The sequence below is a fragment of the Enoplosus armatus genome, chromosome 22, assembly GCF_043641665.1.
Source record: "Enoplosus armatus isolate fEnoArm2 chromosome 22, fEnoArm2.hap1, whole genome shotgun sequence".
Classification (NCBI taxonomy): Eukaryota; Metazoa; Chordata; class Actinopteri; order Centrarchiformes; family Enoplosidae; genus Enoplosus; species Enoplosus armatus.
Window position 1 is genome coordinate 13,148,417 of NC_092201.1, and position 20,288 is coordinate 13,168,704.

The 20,288-nt window shown below is 42.6% G+C and overlaps 2 protein-coding genes across 2 annotated transcripts in view; one reads left to right on the forward strand and one right to left on the reverse strand.

The window, feature by feature from the left end:
- Positions 1-3,424: 3,424 nt before the first annotated feature.
- Positions 3,425-12,957, reverse strand: bcat1 (branched chain amino-acid transaminase 1, cytosolic). Its single transcript, XM_070928921.1, has 12 exons — positions 12,916-12,957; positions 12,466-12,473; positions 12,216-12,267; positions 10,436-10,630; positions 9,727-9,837; positions 9,412-9,531; positions 9,145-9,305; positions 8,539-8,681; positions 8,128-8,213; positions 7,887-8,027; positions 6,633-6,707; positions 3,425-3,463 (listed from the first exon to the last, which is right to left on the reverse strand). The coding sequence occupies exons 1-12, from the start codon at positions 12,955-12,957 to the stop codon at positions 3,425-3,427; spliced, it is 1,173 nt and encodes a 390-aa protein (XP_070785022.1).
- A 1,676-nt stretch (positions 12,958-14,633) lies between these two features.
- The window catches only part of lrmp (lymphoid-restricted membrane protein), a 29,280-nt gene continuing 23,625 nt past the window's right edge, over positions 14,634-20,288 (forward strand). The window contains exons 1-9 of the mRNA XM_070928886.1: positions 14,634-15,324; positions 15,703-15,813; positions 17,029-17,209; positions 18,292-18,350; positions 18,465-18,540; positions 19,206-19,364; positions 19,455-19,572; positions 19,888-19,938; positions 20,112-20,189. Coding sequence (XP_070784987.1) covers positions 14,634-15,324; positions 15,703-15,813; positions 17,029-17,209; positions 18,292-18,350; positions 18,465-18,540; positions 19,206-19,364; positions 19,455-19,572; positions 19,888-19,938; positions 20,112-20,189 — 1,524 coding nt within the window. The remainder of the gene's footprint in view (positions 15,325-15,702; positions 15,814-17,028; positions 17,210-18,291; positions 18,351-18,464; positions 18,541-19,205; positions 19,365-19,454; positions 19,573-19,887; positions 19,939-20,111; positions 20,190-20,288) is intronic.

Consider the following 20,288-nt stretch of genomic DNA (forward strand, 5'->3'; position numbering starts at 1 on the left):
GAGAGACTGACCACCACTCTGCCCTTCAGCATCTCTGCTACCTCATTAGGATTATGAGACAAACAGAACAGAGACAAGTCGACACACACACACATACATACACACAGTTTGATTCTAATTGGGTGACCCCAAAGCCACTGATATCATCTGCTATGGTGTGAGACCACAATCTCACCCAGAGCGACCGCCGGCCTCTGCAGTCACACCGCCTTTCGAAGAAGACTGGAGGAGCGAGGGAAGGAGGAAGGGTAAAGAAAAGACAAATAGAAGACAAAACTGGCCTGAGAAGGAAAGCAGAAGAGGAGGAAGAACAACAAAAACACAAAGTGGCGCTGAGTTCATTAATTAGAATTTCAAATTGGACAAACTCAAGATGACAGCGTTGCGCTTGTCAAATCAGATCATGCCCCGGCGGGGCGAGAGAGAGGGAAGAGGGAGAAGGAGGCACACTGCTCAGAGCCAAATACCACTCTTAGTAGCTGAATGGGTGCCATCTCTCCCTCTTTCCCTCCCTCTCTTTCTCTCCATTTCCTCTGATTACGCCGACCGCCTCCCCTCTGTCCCCGCGTGAATGTCACGGCCGCCTTAACAAGAAGTGACAATTAAAACATCATCGGCGTCTCCAGGCTGAATGGGAGCGGCCTGCCGGGGTCCCTGCTCTCTCTGCGAGGGAGGGAGAGAGAGAATAAAAGAGGATGGAGGAGCTGCAAGGGAAAATGCTATGAGCTGAGAGAAATGGAGAGAGAGATACTTTGGCAACACACACTGAACTATTATGCCACTAAAGCTCAATAAATTCAGCTGAGATAAAGGTGTGTGTTTGGATGTGTATGTATGAGGGGGTGGAACAAAGAAAACAACCTTGAAGCATGCGGTACAATACACCACCATGTGATGGCAAATAATGCCCAGAAATAAAATGAAACTGTCCATTTAATAACACACCATGGACCATCGGGATGAAGGGGAAAAAATATTTTTCATCTATTCATTTTTTTTATTAACCAGTTTATTAGGTAGACCTGTACAGTTGAATGTAAACCAATCGTATCTTTGTGAATAGTGTGATAGTTATTGTTTTAGCTAATATTATGTCCCTCTCATGTACGTTAATGGGGGAGAACAATACCAAAGGATCCAATCCAATATGATATCACTGTCACATCAAACATTTTGGTAAATGTACCAACGATAGATCAGAGTCAGACCTCAGATCAGCACAGTGCCGGTGTTTCCACCTCTTCACACCACCAGAGTTACTTTAACACTTTCACATAGTTATGAATTATTGCCTCAGAGGCTCATCAGCTTTTTGAGTGAGAAAGCAACTGTCCAATCAACACTTGTCAACTCAAAGTGCATATCAAAGAAAGAACGACTCAAACTTGCTTGTTTGGCGCTCCTGGAATGGTTTCAGTAAAGCTGCCATCCAACATGCCCCTAAACACTCACGCAATGTGTCCTCACCTGTCTAGATGTCATTTAGATTGGATTAGATGCTACTTTAATGATCCCTGTGGGCGAATAAGGGAGTGAGGAGCTTGAGAAACGAATTTATAGCTAATGATTATTGAACAAACTGTTGTGAGCATTTAATTGCAATGGAAATAGAAAGGAAAGGAAAGGAATCTAGACCGGAGTATAGGACATTGAGATACATGCTGTGGTCATTTCACCAGTGGCCTAGATCAAGCAGGCTAGATGGTGTTTGGCATTTTGAAGTATGTGTTGAGTGTGTGTGTGTGTGTGTGTGTGTGTGTCTGTGTGTGTGTGTGTGTGTGTGTGTGTGCGTGTGTGTGTGTGTGTGTGTGTGTGTGTGCGCACTCACTGGGCTCCACACCAGCTGTGCCACTGCACACAAGGAAGGAGCCAAAATGAGCTGTCTTCACAAAGAGCCAAAAATCATCCAGCACGCCAATGGGCACCCCCTTGCACACACACACACACACACACACATCATACACATTCAGACATATGTGCATCCTTTGCACGCACAGACAAAGGTAGACATACAGACAAGATACCAGTTAATGAGGCATGAATTTAGTGGTGGACACAACTTACCTCCTGAGATTTCATTTTGAAACTACTACAGTGTATCCTGAATTATGTCGCGTGTGCACGTGTGTATTTGCGTGCACATGTGTGTGCAGAGCCAAACTGCCAAGGGCTCTCCGGTTTGATGGCTTTCTGTTATGACTCCATTATGCTGATGGCTTTGGTTCTGTTCCAGGTTCTCAATGAGTGTGTGTGTGTGTGTGTGTGTGTGTGGGGTGACAGGAAAACACTTGCACCCCTCAGCATCATTAAGGATCATGGAAACATCTCTGCAGAGCCTGGCTAAAGCTCCTGAACCTTTGAAAAGTACTACACTTGTAGTAGGGACTTTTTTCCGAGACGCAGGTTTAGTTCCTAAAAAAGACTTTCGGTCCCCTGGGAAAGTTGACACAGTAAAAATGCCCTATGTTAGGTAGAAGTGATTATTTTATTGACCATCTTTAACATAGTATTTTAACTTCAGGACAAAAGACAATATGTAATTATCGCAGTCCTTTTAAATGAGTGCAAATGTGCAATGTTCAGCTGCACATTTCTTGCGCTGTATTTACAGTTCCATATTCATACAAACACAGCACATCCGGGACTGATGAATACTGTTACTACTGCTGGTTAAACAACAAGTTTCATAAGGTAGTACAGAAACTAGTGCGTTACCTATGGATTTTCATTACTTTTGTTTGATGTTTTTACCGAAAGATAATGGTTGCCATTCCCAGGCTGTTTGAAATGTTTAAAATATTTCTCTTTACAACACAACCTCCGAAAATATGAAATGAGACAAGCATGAGCACTGAAACATATTATAGTTGGTGAAACTGGAAAGACCATGATGTAATAGTATAACCTTTCTGAACTGTAGTTCACTGTAAAACTTTGAGACAGCACAACTTTTAAATGAATGTTTCCATGACCTACCCACATGCAGCTGCTTTGTAAACTACACAAGTGATAAGAAATTCTCCGTAACTCATACATATGTTTGTAACATCTCACTTACGTTTTATCAAAGCCACAGCTGTTGCTGTTGGGAAAGGAGACGAGAAGCGGCAGGAGAAGCCATGGCGGCTGGGTTACTGTAAGTTATTGTGCAGTATTGCATGAGACATTAGCCTACTTTTGTTAATTATTTTGGACAGTTGTGTGTTTGTCATTAATTTAAGTTTAAAAGGAGATAAAGTGGGATGACACTCGCCGCAGAGACGTTCTGCAGCATGTTGCAGTCAGACTACAAATATTGCACATTATATTGTTTCCTTATGAATGTGCATTTACATTATGTTTTTGGTTATTGCATAATAGTATGTCCTTCTTCTGCACACATGTCATTGTGCATGTGTGTGTGTTCCAGGCTTCTTCATCACCGCTACACCAGGAGGGCCCAGTCACTGGGTGTGCGTCCACACTGTAAGAGAACAAAGGTCATGAAAAGGTTGCAAGAGAGTCTCCGGTCCTCCGGGGGCCTGAGCAGTACAAAAAAAAACTCCCTCGCCCGCCACCACCGCCGCCTAATTGCGAGCAAAAACACAAATCAAAAAATGGAATCAAATATCCGTAAGCAAATCTGCAAACTCAGCCACCAACAGAACACAGCACAACAGAGAAAAGGAACTATAATAAAAAATCAAAACAAAATGTTCCCCAATCCGTGACAGCCGCGGAGACAAATCCAATTATTTGTGTCTCATGTTGCAAATTTGTTCTAATGGTCGAAGTGAGAAAGTAAATAAACGCCTGCGAAGGGGAAACAAAAGAATGTGATTTCTAATTAACTTGAAAGAGGAACAGCAGGGCGACTTAGTAAACCCATCTTTCATCTGCTGCCTCAGACCACTCGTTTGTTTGTTGCACAATGTTGTCTTCAAGAGGGGCGGGGGGAGGCGTGTGTGGGGGGATAACACTGCGCTGCTTCCCTCCAAATGAAATGTCAACAGATTTAACAGCACTGCGGAAGGAGCGCAGCGTTTTCCAGCGTTTTGTCGATTTTATTGTTCATTAAGCTTCGCTGCCGCCCATCCCTCCCCCCCCAAAATCTTCCTCCTCCCTCCTCCTCCTCCTCTCCCACTTGTTCGAGGCTTCATTTGCAGCATCTTGGCTTTGAAGATCACAAAAGGCTGAGGCAATAATTGGGTTTGTGCAATTACTGCGAGCTTAATGAGAGAATTCAGGAGTTTGTCTTGCCCCTATCTCCAACTCTCCACACTCCACCATTAGGCCGGCAACACTCTCTCTCTGAAGCGCTGTCGACGAGGGGAGATGTTATCGGATATGAAGATGGTGGTCAACACATTCATAACGCACATCATGCATGCACACAAGGCCCGGATGATGGAGAGAGCAGATATGCTAATTGCCTGCCCCAGACTGGCCGGAGAGACAAAACAACACAAACACAGGACAGTAAAGAGAGCGAGAGAGAGAGACAAAGCAAAAGAAAAGAGGACAAATGTGGAGAGATAAGCCACATCAACTAATCAAAGTGTTTCGAGGACGTTTAGGAGATCAGGAAAAGAGCTATCTATCTGCTCATATTATTTAGATGTGTAAGCCTGCAGGGCGTCCAGTGCAAAGTTTATGATTCATAATCAGCTTGTCATCAAAACAACTAAGCAAGGACGCACTGACCTTTAATTCTGCCCCAGTCAGGACTGTTTGTGAAAACACTGGTAAACCAGAAATCTCACATCTCTTTGCAGATTCAAATCATTTTGTTCAGTTTAGTTCAAAGATTTAAAAGCACTAACTGTATGCAGTTTGTTCATTTTCTTACGCTAAACACTCGCATCACTATTCAGAATGCTGATGTAAAAGGCCGTGCTTGATCTTTTCAGATCCTTTTCTTAAGCAAAAGTACTAATACAACAATGTAACAATACTCTTTTAATCACAAGTAAAAGTCCTGCGTTAAAATCCTTCTCAACTAGAAGTATCAAAGTATCATCAGTAAAATGTACTTAAAGTAGAAGTACTTATTCTGCAGAGAAATGGCCGATGTGACTGATTGATATTATTAGAGTGGAACACTGATGCATCGATGCATAAGTAGCATTTTTCTGCTGAAGCTGGACGAGGTGGAGCTTTAATTTACATACAGTTAGGTATTTTAGTCCAGTGGTTCCAAACCTAGGGGCCAGTCCCCTTCCTAGGGGCCCCAAGATAAATAACTAAATTGGGGCAGTCGTTAGATGATGAATGGGGTAGGAAAGAAGAAAAAACAATGTTCTGCTTTGTGTTCATTTTTATGGACATTTCTCTGCCCTTTGCTTTTTTGTGAAATGTTGGATAAGATGACGTCTTTGGGCCTCAAAACAATTATTTGAATTAAACCTGTTTAGCAGGAAATGTGTCTTTGGTGTCAGCAAACAACTGCCTGTTTTGGTTTGGTGGACTGATAACGCTTGCCCTAAGGATCTTTGTGTTTTAGCTTAAACTCTGGTGCCGGTGACATAAAGGAAAATGGAAAAAGGTTTTGTATTGAGCGTATGGCTAACTGGAAAGAACACTCCTGTGTGTTGAGTGTGACATTTAACATCACTTTTTACTTCATGTGTGTAAAGCAAAGAGGCACTTCCACTTTTTTGTCTGACATGCAAGACTTACAAGTCATCTGTTAAACATGCACACAACGGATGTTTGGTGGAAACTTGATCTCTGAAGACAAACAAACCTTTACTGAGGCTGCAGTCCTGCACAGCGAAAACTTGGTGTGTGCTGTACCAAGACCTTCTTCGTCTGATAGGGATCTCAACCAAATGAGGTTGAGCTCATACCTCTACTAATAATAGGCTCATTACACAGCACAATAACAGAAAGACGGTGATACATAACACGCTCATTAACACAAATCAAGCCTTCAGCAAAGAACATTATGAGTCTGTTTAAACCCGCAGTGCTGCGTAGACCGTAGAGGTGGTGTGTTTGTAGGCCATGCACAATATTACCAAGTCATTACTCATTACCTAATAAGATATTTCACTTATTATCTACAGGCAAGCTAATGCATGCAGTGGGTGTACAATGAATAAGGACCAACGGGGGTTTTGTTCATAAAATAACAACTTAATGCTTTTATCTCATTGCGTTACATAATAACCACTCAGATAACAGGCCTGTAATGCAATTATGGAGATGCGTGATGTTTGGAGAGAATATTTGTTTTTGTTAGGTCTTGCCTTTCATCGACCATATTTTCAATTTAGTGAGTCAACATTTTTATTTATTTGTCTTTTTTCTGTGAAGCCTCTTTATTGTTGGTGAGTAAATATGGGAGCTTTAACAAACTATGTGACAGATGTTCTAGGCGCTGTCATTTACTCTCACAACTACTGCCACTCGCACTCCCACCTTTTATTTTGAAGGATGCTGCGCTTCCAGCTTTTTCTCCTACAATCACATCGCTGAACGCTTTATTCAAAGTAAGTTACTATTACAACATTAAAATAGAGTCCTGAAGGTGACAGACGTGTAAAGCACACAGATGCTCAACCAGCTGTTACTAAGCTAAGGGAAACATCTGTGGGATGTGTGTGTGTGTGTGTGTGTGTGTGTGTGTGTGTGTGTGTGCATCCACCAACCTGTATATCTGTGAGTTCTTTAGCTATCCGTGAAGTCAACTGTGAGTTTTTATCCTGACAGGGGATGTGCAAGTTCTAAAACACACAAAAACACACCATTTTAATCATCAAATGGGCTCTGTGAATCTACTTGTTACAACATAAATTATGAGAACATAGAGAATATTAAGTAAACATATTATGATATTAAAACAAGAAGCCACAGGGTTCTGACTACCTTCTAAAGATGAAAACTTTCCATGTGGTCACAAGAGACCGTGAGCCTCATTCATCAATGAGCTCTGCTTCTAAAAGTTTTTAAACTATTCACATAACGACTCTGTATGAAAATGTAATCAAATAAAGACAGCAGAACTTTTTTACAGTGTGACTGCAATAAAAGGAGTCTCTAGACACAAAGTCCAACTTCCTTTAGCTTATCATGAAGAAGAAAATGAGAGGGCAAAATGGGAAGATTTGAAGCTAAAGACTAAGGCTACAGCCAGCAGCTGGATAGCTTAGCTTAGCATAAAGGCTGGAAACAGGGCCAAACAGCTAGCCTGGCTCTATCTTAATATAATAAAATCTGCCTACCAGCACCTCTAAAGCTCACTAATTAACACGTTACATCTCATTTGTTGAATCCAACAAAAAACAAGGGGTTTGTGTTGGACTATTTCATGGCTGGGAGCAGTCACTTCTGAATAAGCTGTACCTATAAACTATACCTTTGAAGCCTAAATAATAATATACACTATATAATGTACCCTCTGTAGTTGATTTCAATTAGTGTCCATGGCTGTGCTAATCTTGAGATTACAGGGAAAATAATGAATTGCTTCAGGGAAACATTTTACAGTGCCATTGTATGGTCCGTTTGTTATTGTTAAGACACAGCAAGTGATAGAAACCAAGGAGAGCACATTGTGACTCACTTTAAATATGAAATGATAAAATCAGACAGGATTGAATACAGACAATGTCTGCAACCGTCAGCTTGTTTGTTTTTTCAAAATAATACAAAGGAGGAGGCTTAACTACATCATTTACTGTAACAAGGGGAATAACATATTTGACAAAAGAATGTAATTCTTGAAAGCAGAATGAAAGTTTTTCTGATAAGAACATCTATATCCTGCTGCCCTGAAGTTTGACATTCATTGTTTGTATAATCACTTAGATCCAAGCGATACACCAAGCCACAGAGATACACAACATTTTTATGTAAATATACATTTTCATATTATAATGTGTTTGTCCGCTGCCCTCTCTTACCTCTTCCTGGTAGACAATGTGTCCTATGGGGCAGATCATGCAGGCAGTACCGGAGCCGAACATCTCTTTGACCCGCTGCTGCTTCAGAGCAGAGCACAGCTGGCTCATGGTCAGGTAGCGCTCTGTCACCTTAAACTCACCCTGTGCAGCAGAAGAGAACGGAGGGGACCAGAGGAAATGTGATGCCTAATTGGGAATACTCATCATGCATGTTGACCCTTTATGGTTTTGTCTTTCTCACCCAGTTCCTGGTTAGTTCCAGGACGCTCTGTCGGGTTATACCTGGGAGTATGATACCGTCCAGAGGTGGAGTTGCAAGTTCCTCATCTGAAAAAGAATAAATGAATGAATGGAACAAAACAAATCATAAAAAAAAAACTTGATTACTGGAGATGTTGTTTGCCATTATGTTGTAGTGACATTGTTCTGCCAGCAGAGGTCAAATTTGTAAAACATTTTGTATCTAAAGCATATTACATAACCTTACCATGAGTGTGAACATTGTTTGCATCTGTGGTGCAAATGGAAGTTGAACCAACAACCCCTTTGACCTCTTGTCCTAAGAAGACTAAAACTCTTCTATGCATTACAGCTCTACATCTTCCAAAACAGCCTGCGATCGGCCAGGTGGGGTTCTGGTAGTGCGACCAACCTCCATCCTCATTGATCCAGTGCAGGAAGATGTTCATGGTTCCTGCCTCAGTGATCTGGTGGTCCTCTCCGTACAACCACAGCACCTGCTGACACCCATAATCCACTGCTTCGTACTGGGCGGACAAAGAACATCCGTAGTTCCTGCAGAAATCCAAAGCAACAATTGCAATTATCATTATCTTTTATTTTAGTGTCTACAGTGTACAGTACTGCATGCAACTGTAATACTGTACAATGAAAGTGAAAGAACATCACCTATTGTGTGTGTGAGAGAGACCTGTTTGACAATGCAGCACAATGCTCTTTATCTTTGAATTCAGCAAAAGACTGAAAGGATTAGGATTTAAATTTGTGCACAAGAATATTTAGCCTTTTTATTGAGGCAGAGCTGTCAAAAGCTTGATTGTTCTGCACCCTACACACGCCTACCATGAGCGTTTGAATGATAAAGTGTATAAAACTGAATAACATCACTAATTTCATATCAGAAACAACATGGAGGAGTGTAATGCCGATGCACTTGTCTTTAAGGATTCAGCACCCATGAGTGCACTGATTGATCAGTGAATAAAAACTAAAACATACACAGCATGTGCATACCCACCCTCCCATCTTGCAGTCTCCAGTTCCTCCTTTCCAGGCCCGAGTGTACTTTGGGTCGGCCCACAAGGACAGGGCCTCTGCCTCGTTGTTGAAGTAAGGGCCCGCTTGACACAAGATCACATACAGCAAAGCACGGGTAGGCTTCTTTACACCCAGAGAGGGCTACCATGGACACATAAACACACAGCAATGTATTTCAATGTTCTTTTACTTAAAAATAAACCTTCTGCCTCCTCAGATTATTGCAGCACTTCCCGATCCTCCTTACCTCAGTGCTAATAAATGTTGGTCTGATGTACAGCCCTGCTGAGTCTGAGTGAGGAACCCAGCCCTGGTCAATCTCTACCAGTCGCTTGATACACTCCAGCAACTCTGACTGATCAAAGGCCTGGAGGAAGGAGAGAGAGGGGAGAGTGGAGGTTGAGTGGGAGAAAAGAACGGCGGCTATGGCACTCAGAGGTGGAATAACTTGTAGCTGAAGGTATAGTTTGAAGGCACAAACAGTCATTTGTTCATCACTGTCACCTCTCCTTTCACCAGTCCATCCATTCATCCATCCATCCATTCCTCACATCCATCTTACAGGTAGACAAGCTCTCTTAGCGGAGTTGGACATGCGGCTCATGTTGAGCATCGGCCTGAAGAGACGCAGGCGGTTGTCGTCCCCACGGTACGCCTTCAACCCTTCAAAGAGCTGATGAGAAGAGAAGAGAAACACCCTAAAGGAACTAAAGAAAGATAATACTGTATCACAGAAAACAGTAACTACTACTTTCACACTTCATGTATTTTCTTACTGGATGGTTAAATGGCTCTTGGAATACTGTAACGTAGATTGCATCATTTTCTGTATGTACTCCATCCTACTTAATGGGGGCCAAAGCAAGGATTTTAGAAATACTGAGGTCATGACTCCACCAAGACACCAGAAAATGGTCCAGATTGTATCATGCTGTCTTGTGTTTTAAGAAATTCTTATCAAACTGGATTGATGAATCCAGTTTCTGTGTTTTAAACATCCATTATATGTTTGGTGCAATGTGATATTATGTTTGAAATACTTGAATAAGAATATTGGGTAAATTGCTCCGCTTCTTATTTATTCTATCTTTGCAGTAAGTAATGTAAGTAATCATCCAGCCTTTTATTGTACCCCACCCTGACTAAACTCCTCGTACTGCAGTGAGACCAGTCAGGTCAATCTCCTGACAGGATGTAACATGAGAAGGCATATTAAATCCATTTAAGCTAAAAAATAAGGCTGAAGTTTGAATCCTTCCTGGTCAGTCTACCTGAACTCCGTAGTGCAGTGACGTACAGGCCGGGTGGAGTGACAGGTTCCCAAAGGCCCTGATGAGCGGAACCTGCCAGCCCTCAGTCGCACTCCACTCTATGGTCAGCATGTGGTCAGTGAAGACGGTCCCGAAGGCAAACACGTCCGGTTTGGCCTTTGGAGTGGAGGACAGCTGGATAACCAGGTCAGCTGCCTGGTTAAAAAAACCACAGAACAGCAGAGGAAACAGTGACATTTCAGAGGAATCAGCATGTTTAATGCAAGAATCCAGCTTTTATCAACCTGGAGCATTGTGTTCACACTGGTGTTCAAATATCATCCATAATTTAACAGGGGGAACAGAAGCCAGAGTGGAGCCAGTCTCCTCTGTCTTTTGTTTAAGACGAATAAAGAAGGAGAATATTCCACCGTCATTCATCATTTCCAAGCTGTGTTTGGCCAGCAGGGGTTGCTGTAACACTGACAGTGTGACATACTGAGCCGCAGTTCACCTCTCAGTGACCATACTGCTGCCAAACCAGACACCAGACCAGTGACGCTGTAACATCAATGAGACAAAGGCATACAGAAAGGAAGTGTAATCACAAACAGGGTGGTTTTATTTTAAGTATCCCTGTACTGAAGCTGTCTTCCTCAAATACCATTCAGAGGTCAAAGGTCATGTTAGAAACAGGACAGAATAGCATAATATTAGAAAGGGATGAAGATGAGTCATGCAGTTTCTGAATACATGATGTCCCCATAATGCATTTATGGCGCCACAGTAACAGCAGGTTGGGAAATTTGTATCATGTTTATCAAGAACAAGTGCTGTCTTTTCCTGCTGTTCTGCAAGTCTGAGTGATGACATCCTTCTTTTAAAGAGACACCTCTTTCTGGTCCAGTCTGCCATTCAGTTAGTTATCAGTTCCAGTTGGCTGGGATTAGACTGGCTCTTCATCCCCTCCCTCCTGGTGCAGAAGGTTGCTTGTGCCATAATCCCAGATTACAGTACAACACCATGTGAAAGTGGTCAGAGTAATACATTTTTCTTCTATTTTTATATTTGTCTCTTGTCATCTCTTCTGTGTTACATCAAAGGCCCGTAGACATATTAACACACTTGTTGCTTCATTTAGTTTTACTTTTTTTATAAGTTTGTCTTCTCTGCTACTGTTTATCTACGTTCTCCAAACCAAAGCCAACACTCATCCTAGTGAGTCCGTGTGTGTCTGCACATGTCCACCCTAATCTCTACCTGAGCCTGCTGTCTACTGCTCAGGTGTTCAGGGTCAGAAAACAAGCAAAGCTCCAGCTACTTAGCGTGAGCTGGGAAAGTGGATTCTGCTGAGCAGGCTGCACCAGGAGGAAGAGGAGGACGGGAGTGGACACTGGTCGTGTCCTTCCCCATCCCAAAAAATGGCGACAACATGGACATTATTCTGTTTAAAGAGAAGCTGAGATCTTAGAGAGGGCACGTTCACTTCTTTTATGTTTTCATGTGTTTGTTGTCAAAAAAGAACACTGTTGAATGACTGTGGCTCTCCAGGCCTTTCAGTGCCGCTCTTGGCAACATGAGGACAAGAAGCAGTGCTGGAATATCTTCTATGTGGAGCAACGGGGGGGATTTTTAAGCGTCAGGAAGCCAAGGAATCATCAAGATGCTGCAGCTGGAGCAGCTACTGAGGGTAGGTGCTCTTCAGTCATAATGGCCTTCAGACAAACACGTGTCGAAGTTTAGCATACCATCTAATCTACACATCAAACAGCCACAACACACTTGAATGACTTGTTAATACCTTAAAGCTTGGAATACAGTTGTCAGCCATTGGGGTGGTGGAAATGTAGCCGCTTCCCTGAAAACAGTTTGAACATCAGTGCAGTGATGGCAATATGAACAGCCTTCAAATGTGCACTCTCAAAAACAAATTTGCAAACATGGATTCGATAACTGCATGCAAGGATATTAGTATTAGTATTAGCATAGCATACGGGAGGTGTAACAGGAGAGGCACAACCTCTTGTCAGTGTGAGCAATAGACCAGAGACGCCTTTTCCTCACCTCCCATTGTTGAACATACTGCAAATATATTCCTATTGAAAAAGTATACAGCACTGCTGTAGGGGCATTATGGACAGTCTTTGAGTACTCTATGAATATTGCACATTTTGGTATTTCTCTAAAAAAAAAAAAAAACCCATCAAGTCTCCACCCAATGTGAAAGTAGGTTTTCCTATGATCTTCTTGGCCACACTGTATCAGCCGTTGTGTTTACAATCACATTGTATAATGAAAGCCACATTGTACACTTCATCTTTTTGAACACAGGTGTTAAACAGAAATAGGCCTTGTGATAGAATTACTGTACATCATTTGGCCTTAGCCACATATGGTAAGTAGGCTATCAATATTTGTCTACTCACAAACTGCGTCACCAATATTTACCCCCAACATTCACGCACACGTAGTCTAATAGTCAGCGTTGTATTAGAAGTTACCTTCGGAGCAGGAGAGACGTCTGACCCAAACGTGGCTGTCATGAAAATTAAACCGGCTGTGCACCTTCGAGTCCTCCCTGCTAAACCGCTTACTGAGTTGCTGCGGGGGCCCGTTCCAGAAAGCAGGCTTAACAAACTTCACCAAACCCCGCTCTCTGGGATACACATCAGGTCGAAAGCAGTCCCATCTGTGCGTTGCCATGACACCAGGCATCCAAAATGAACGCAATTAATATTTCAAACCCCCCTTGACTCTGTGACACTGAGCCGCTATGACGTACGTCCCAGTGTCCCTGTCTCTGTCTAACAGGGGATTCATGGCTGTCCCCCCCCCCCCCCCCCCCCCCTCTTTGTTTGCATTGCTTTCATTTTATTTTATTCCATCACTTCAACATGGAATCTTCTCTGTGAGTGTGGTGAGGAGGGAGGCTACTTGTAGTTGACACACTAAAAAAAGGGGGGGGGGGGCGGACTATGCTCAGGGACATTTTTTTCAAAACTTATATATAAATACGAAGCTGTCCCATAGACTTTACATTGTCCTATGTATTATTATTATTATTATTATTATTATCATGCTGGGTGCCGTGTCCCCCTCGAGCCGCAGGGAGGGAGTGCTGGCTCATTTTTAGCCTCGCGGACACCCACTGACTTTAACCCCTTCTGTCTCGAGCGCTGAGCCTCTACCTACCTGTGCGCGTGCTTCCTCTGCTCCCTGCGCGCGTCCGGACCGTTGGCCAAACATTTCGTCGAGGATAATTTGCTCATCCAAGCTTTACGAGGTAACAAACATATCTATATCCTGCAGGCAAACAGAGGCGGTGTGATAGAGTAACACAGACGGCGGCTCTAGTTGGACTTGGTGTTCAGGTGTATGTGTTTTATTTCGAAATGTTCCTGCAGTGTGGCTGTGTTAGCTGGACTAAAGAGTAGCTTATTGTACAAATGTATTGCTCATGAATACAGTAATGTAAATACGTTACAATCATTTGTGATATCCAGCTTCATGTTCTTATTTCAACTGCAGGGAGTTGTATTGGAGAAAATGAGATATATTTACTGAAATACATACTACTGTGTTTAAAATCCGCAAGCAAACTCTTGAATTCATTTTTCTCGTGTGCACACCTGGAGCCCGAGAAGGTGACTCTTTGAATTTTGAAAACACATTTGCTTTCATCTTTCGACTTTGAGAAGCCAGAATTTTTTAAAATCTGGAACCTTGTGGACTCGTTTGAATGTACAGGAACTTCTGTGGAGTCCTTGCATCCTGCCTGTTTTACAGCTCTCAACACAAGAACTGCCATGATGGACACTGAATCTTGCGACTAATAATAACTATTTGGCATTAGGTTACTTGTTTCATCCCATAGCTGTCATTTTTCATATTGGGTTACTCCATATTGGTCTCAAATACATATTTTCTGTATACCTGACATTTATTGTATTTCCACACTGCAGCTCATTTTCTGCCTCAAACCTTGGAGTTAGTCCAACCAGGGAAAAGTCCTACAGGCTGAATGTGCCAGTTATCCAGTACATCATGGTGTTATGCTACGCAGTGTACCAGATATAACCATGGCTTTCTCAGTGTTTTTATATGTCTATGTTCTTTTGTCTCCATTTTACCAACTTTCCATGCAAACACACTAACTATTGTCTGCTTCTCTCTCCTCAGACTTCAGCCTCTCCTCAAGCCAGGAAGCCAGCACTGCAGCATGGACTATTTCACGCCCCAGCCGAATCGTCGCCACAACCCCGTGGACAGCATCTGCCGCAAACTGCAGACCATTCAGTGGCGCGGTGACAGAGAGCCCAATTCGCCTTTCCAGATTCCCAAGCTCTCCTCCAGCAGTTACGACAGCCCACAGTGTGGCCTCAGACGCAACCTGGAAGCCATCCTGAAGAAAGGGGCCCTCCACAGAGACGAAGGGGAGAGGGGGAAGGAGAGAGTGAAGGAGAAGGAGAAGGGGAAAGGGATCGGTATGCCAAGCTCTGCAGCTTCCCAGAGGAGCAGCCTGGGACCCTCTGTCCCTCTATCCACCCCTTCCTCTCCAGCATGCAACCCCTCCACGCCAGCTAACGCCACATACACTATCACCAGCACTATGGGAGAGAGGAGAGGTGCTGATGGGAGTGATTTAAGACAAGTTAAGACATGGCAGAGATATTGTTCAACGCCCACAGGCCAGTCCAAAGAGTCTCCTTACTTTACATTCACACGAGGACCTCAGTCGGTGCAGCCCGAGAGCGAGAGGCCGAACAGGAGCCCACCTATGTCTCGTACCTTCACCCCAAACCACAGCACCCTCTCCTACAACCTCAACTTCTGCTCAGCAGAAACTGCAACAGAGTATGAGCTTCCCTACCCAGCTCTGGTTGTGAAAAGATTGTCCATGGGAGATGGAGGTAGGCAGGTGGCTTCTGGCCTGCTAGGATGTGCAGGTCGTTGTAGCAGCAAACACAACACGGATTGTGTGTGAAAATTCATCCTTGACCTTGGAAACAGAAACAGTAGTCTAAGTTAAATTTAGTTTAATCAAATGACCACATAGCAAACGTGAGATGACGTTGTATTCCAGCATTAAAATAAGCCAGAATCATTGCACACAGGGTGGAAAGAGCCAAGGTTAATGGGGACCTTATGTAACTTTGTAATAGATAGTGTGTCTGGCCATCATACCATTACAGTTGTTGTTGTTGTTGTTGTGCCTGAAGGAAAATGTATCATGTGCTATGCAACTCAATACACTCTGTGTTTGGTGTGTTTTGCATATTCATGTTCAGGATCCTCAGTGGCCTCTGAAAACAAGAAGGAGAATATGGCAGAAATCAGTCTCATCTGTGAGGAGAATCTGCTCGATACCATCTTCCATGCCTGTGACACCCAGCGCCGAGGTACACACACACACACACACACAGTTACATGTGCGTCATAAATGGTTGGGTCACGCATTACAGTCTTCCTGCAAGCTGAATATGGCAGCCTAATGATGAATAATAACTTGTGATTGAGTGTAGTATGACAGTGTGTTTTTCTGTGTTGAGGTAATTCCCTCAGCTTCCAACAGTCACACAGTATCCGCATTGCCTGTCTTCCTCTTGTGCCTCCAGGCATTGGCAACACAAAGCTCTCCCATTTATCTCCGTATCCTTCAGGTCTTCTCATCTGTTCAGAGACGTCTGTATTTTCTCAACATTTTTAATGCTTTTCAGCAAGTGAACCATCTTGTGCAGCAGAGCTATGGGATATGGAATCTTTAAAGAAGTATGGAGCAGGAGGTCATTTTTTCATTGTTTTGTAATTGTTACTGCCTGATCTTCTGGATTTCAATTTTTTCATTTTTTATTTTTATATTTATTTTTGAAGAAGATTACCATTTTTGTTCTTTCCCCTTCACCTCTGGATCTGATTACATCCTAGTCTCTTCTGTTGTTTGTTCTGTTAAGGTGATAGGTCTATTTTTTTTTATCTACCTCAGCCCTTTTTCATAGATGGTATTGAAATTGAAAATGCCATGATTGGTCTGGTTTAACTTAGATTTTGATGTGTGGTGTGTTTAATTACAGTATTGCTGTGGTTATATAGCAATTTCTGTCTAATTCAACTTTGTGTTATGTTGTTAATATACAACATTGAACATTTTTAGAGAATCGTGCCGTATGTAAACTTGTGAAATAGTACTAGATGCAGTGCATGGAACAGATGTTTAGTGAGAAAAGTATTCATGAATTTTGAAGGATGTGGTCATTGAATGCATTCCTGTCAGAGGAAAGAAAACTAGTCCACAATTTAGACTATTATTGTGATAACTGTGAAGGCTGAAGAGTTTTTAAAAAGTCGGCATTGAGAAATGTGTGAAACCAACTGCAAAAAAAAGTTCACCGTGATTCTTACCGTCACTATGGTTACTGCTTTTGCTGCCTACACCTACAACCCAACAAAGACAAAAAGATTGAGGAGAAGTGTGTAGGCTACAAAAGTACATTACAACAAACACAACATCACACAATAAATCCTGTAATATATATTAATCATCACAGTTCTAACGGGGTATCCAAAGATGAGAGAAGAGTTTTCTTAAATGTCTCTGTGTTACCGTCGTCTTCCAGGTAAAGTGTTCGTGTCACACATTGTGGACTACCTGCGGCACACCACCAGTCGCAGCTCAGAAGACAGCGGACTGGAGGAACTTTGCAACATGCTCGACCCAGAACACAAAGACGTCTCCATTGACCTGGACACGTATCATGCCGTCATGAGGGAGTGGATTGATGACTGCCGCAACAACGGGTACTGAGAAGCAGACATTATGAATTAAAGGCTGTATTCCAAAATATTGATACCTTACATACATGATCCTTTGTTTAGAAATGAGAATTTTCAGAGTTTGTAAGGTCAGGTGTTTTTTTTTGCATCTTAAAATGCAATTATGATTTCACTTTTATATTTTGTATTTTTGACAAATGTATGTTACAATATGTTTTGTTTGTGACTTAATTCTTTTCTGTATTTGCTCCATGTTTGCTATTTCCTTCTACACATTTGCAGAGTAACCAGCCTCTTTAAAGTGGCGTGAAAAGCCGAGCGCAGCGTACACCATCTTTACCCATCTGTGCTTTCTTTTTCGCCTTTCAGAGCCACTCATATATTCTGTTTGAGTTATGCAATTAGATGTTGTGTAGGCGGGTTATGCGCCAGATGAGAGATTACTGGTGAAACCCCCCCCCATAGTTTCAGCTGTGTGCATCTCCATTTAACAGTGCGTCTTTTGTCTCGGATTCAGTTGTTACCTCTGGTCTAGTTTGATGCGACTCGGGTGAAAGTCAAAATATTTCATATTAATTTATTTATCTCTTATGGTCTAATTTTGACAAACCTGTGAGAGATGATGCGTCCTGGCCTTTAGGTTGTGAATAAAGCTAAAGACCTCATACTTTGGAGGGCTGTAACTGCTACAATAGAGGTCCAGTGATGATGCATCTTGTTACTGACTAAAAACTCCCTGTGGGTGAAGACATGTTTATATACAGTATATTAAGTGGCTAACCACACGCTAGTATAACTGTCAAGTGAGGAAGGACTGAGCGGCAGCCCACAAGCTCAGCAGTACGCCCAGGATCTCCTTGTACAATCACATAGAGGAGGATTTTCAGACTGAGTAGAGATGTTTTTAGTGCTCAGTGTGCCAGGCTCCAAAAATTCAAAACACTTCAACATATTTCAAACCTTTTTCAGGAATCCAAAAGCAGCAGCAGCAGCAGCAGCAGCAGCAGCAGCAGAAACATAGTGCAGGATTGCCAAATCCTAGAAAAAGATCATGAAAGTATTTGATCTTGCGCATTTTGATGCTTGATTTATCTGTTGTATCTCAGGGAAGAACCGACAGATGACATCACTCAGGACTCAGTCAAACTCAGAGACAGTCTGTCTGGTGAGATAAGCACTTATATGTTTGCTTTTCATTTCCTTGTATTGTACACGCATCTAATTTTGATGAAACCTGCTTTAATCATTTTTGTGGGTTTTGGATCTGTGTGTGTTTTAGCCAAGAGGTCTATGCTGCTCAATATGACCTCAGGGAGCTTGGAGGCCTTTGGAGGGGAGGCATCCAGAGCAGAATTGTAAGTGATGCGTGTGTAAATGAATTAGAGAAAGAGTGCCTGTCTTTGTGTAAATAGGCAATACCATACCTTTTTTTTATTTGTGTGTATGACCACCCACGCCTGCCCTTCATCCAGAAAGCTAAAGTTGCATAATGCCGACATGAAGGGGTTAAACTGGGATTTGTTAGGAGGGCAGTCCCTTGTTTAATGAGGGGTTTGATATGCGTGAGGTGGTTTCCACTGACCACACTGTCGACAGTTTTCATAGGAACTATTTCTTCAGTAGAAAGTAGTTCCAGTGAAAATACCATACATTATGTTCTGTGGATTGTCCAGAGTAACAAGGGCTCTGTTGTTGTTTTTAAAGCTGTACCACAAACTAAATTCCATTCATCTCCATTGTATTAGATTCAATATGATTATCTAAATTGCCAGACATCACTAGGGAGAAGCAAGAACATTTTTATTTTATTTCATGTATTTCTTTATTTCTTTATTGGTAATTTGAGTGATGCAACCCTGAATTTTAGTGGGGAAAACGTTTACTATTAGTACAATACAGCGTCTGAAAGCAGATGTTTCAAGCTGTGATACGGAAGGAGATGGAGCTGAGTTCTGACGGTGTGATTTGGATGTCAGGAGGTTTAACTCCTGCCTATATGCATGTGTGTTTCTTTTTTCAGTGAGACGTCAGAGCTGGTGTATTGTGTTGCTGACCTTCAGATGAGCAACCACAAGCTCCAGGAGGAGGTGAGGAAGCTGAAGCAGGTGGTGGAGGGCATGGAAGACAGCAACCAGAAGCTAGCAGAGGAGAATGAGGAGCTACGCAATCAGGCCAGGGTGTAAGATGCACTTTCCCGCAAATACACGGCACAGGTTTGTTGTAGCACGCAGTGGTTTGTTGACTTCCACCTCTGTTTGTCCTCTCACAGTACCCAGCAGCTGGCCCAGAAGGAGAAGATGCTGAAGGAGGAGGTGGAGGAGATGAAGGCCACTCTGAACTGTACGGAGGAAGGCAGAGCTCGAGCCTCCGCACACAGCAAACATGTGGTCAGTCAAAATGAAAATAAACAGGACAAGAAGGATCTATAAAAACGCATTCCGCTTGCATGCTGTGCACACACTCCCGGCCCACAGTTGCCACTCCTCCAATAAAGTCCACATACCAGCTTACATTTAACTTTGAAATGAAATGGCGAAATTCTTGTAATTGTTCAACAACACATTCTTTTGCAAATTTTGCAACATCTGAAGGAATTTTGGTAGACTTTATTTTTTTATGCGTAAGTCAGGCAGAATGTCAATATGTAATAGAGCAGAAGATGTGTTTCCATTTTTGCTATTAATTAATTTTCTTCTTTTCAGGAGAGAGAGAACCAGAGTCTCATTGCCAAGATTGCTTCTCTTCAGGAAGAGGTATTTCACTGTCCACAGAGGACTTTTGTCAGATGAGCTGACAGTAAAATCAATGGCTTGACTTCACACTAGTGCTCATCCATTCATAGATAGCTTACAGAAAGTAAATTGATACACATTGTTCACAAAAAGATGTCACCAGCTGCCCTAACTCTCCTCTGATGGCTCCCCAGAACTTCAAGGTCACCATGGAGACGGACGAGCTTCAGAGGCGAATAGCAGAGCTGTGTGACATTAACGCTGACCTACAGGTACCTTCACTATCTATCCAAAAAGTGTTTTAGTTTCCTCACAAAATCACCTTCGCCCTCCAGCACATCAGACATACTGTGTTGACCATGCTGCCGTTG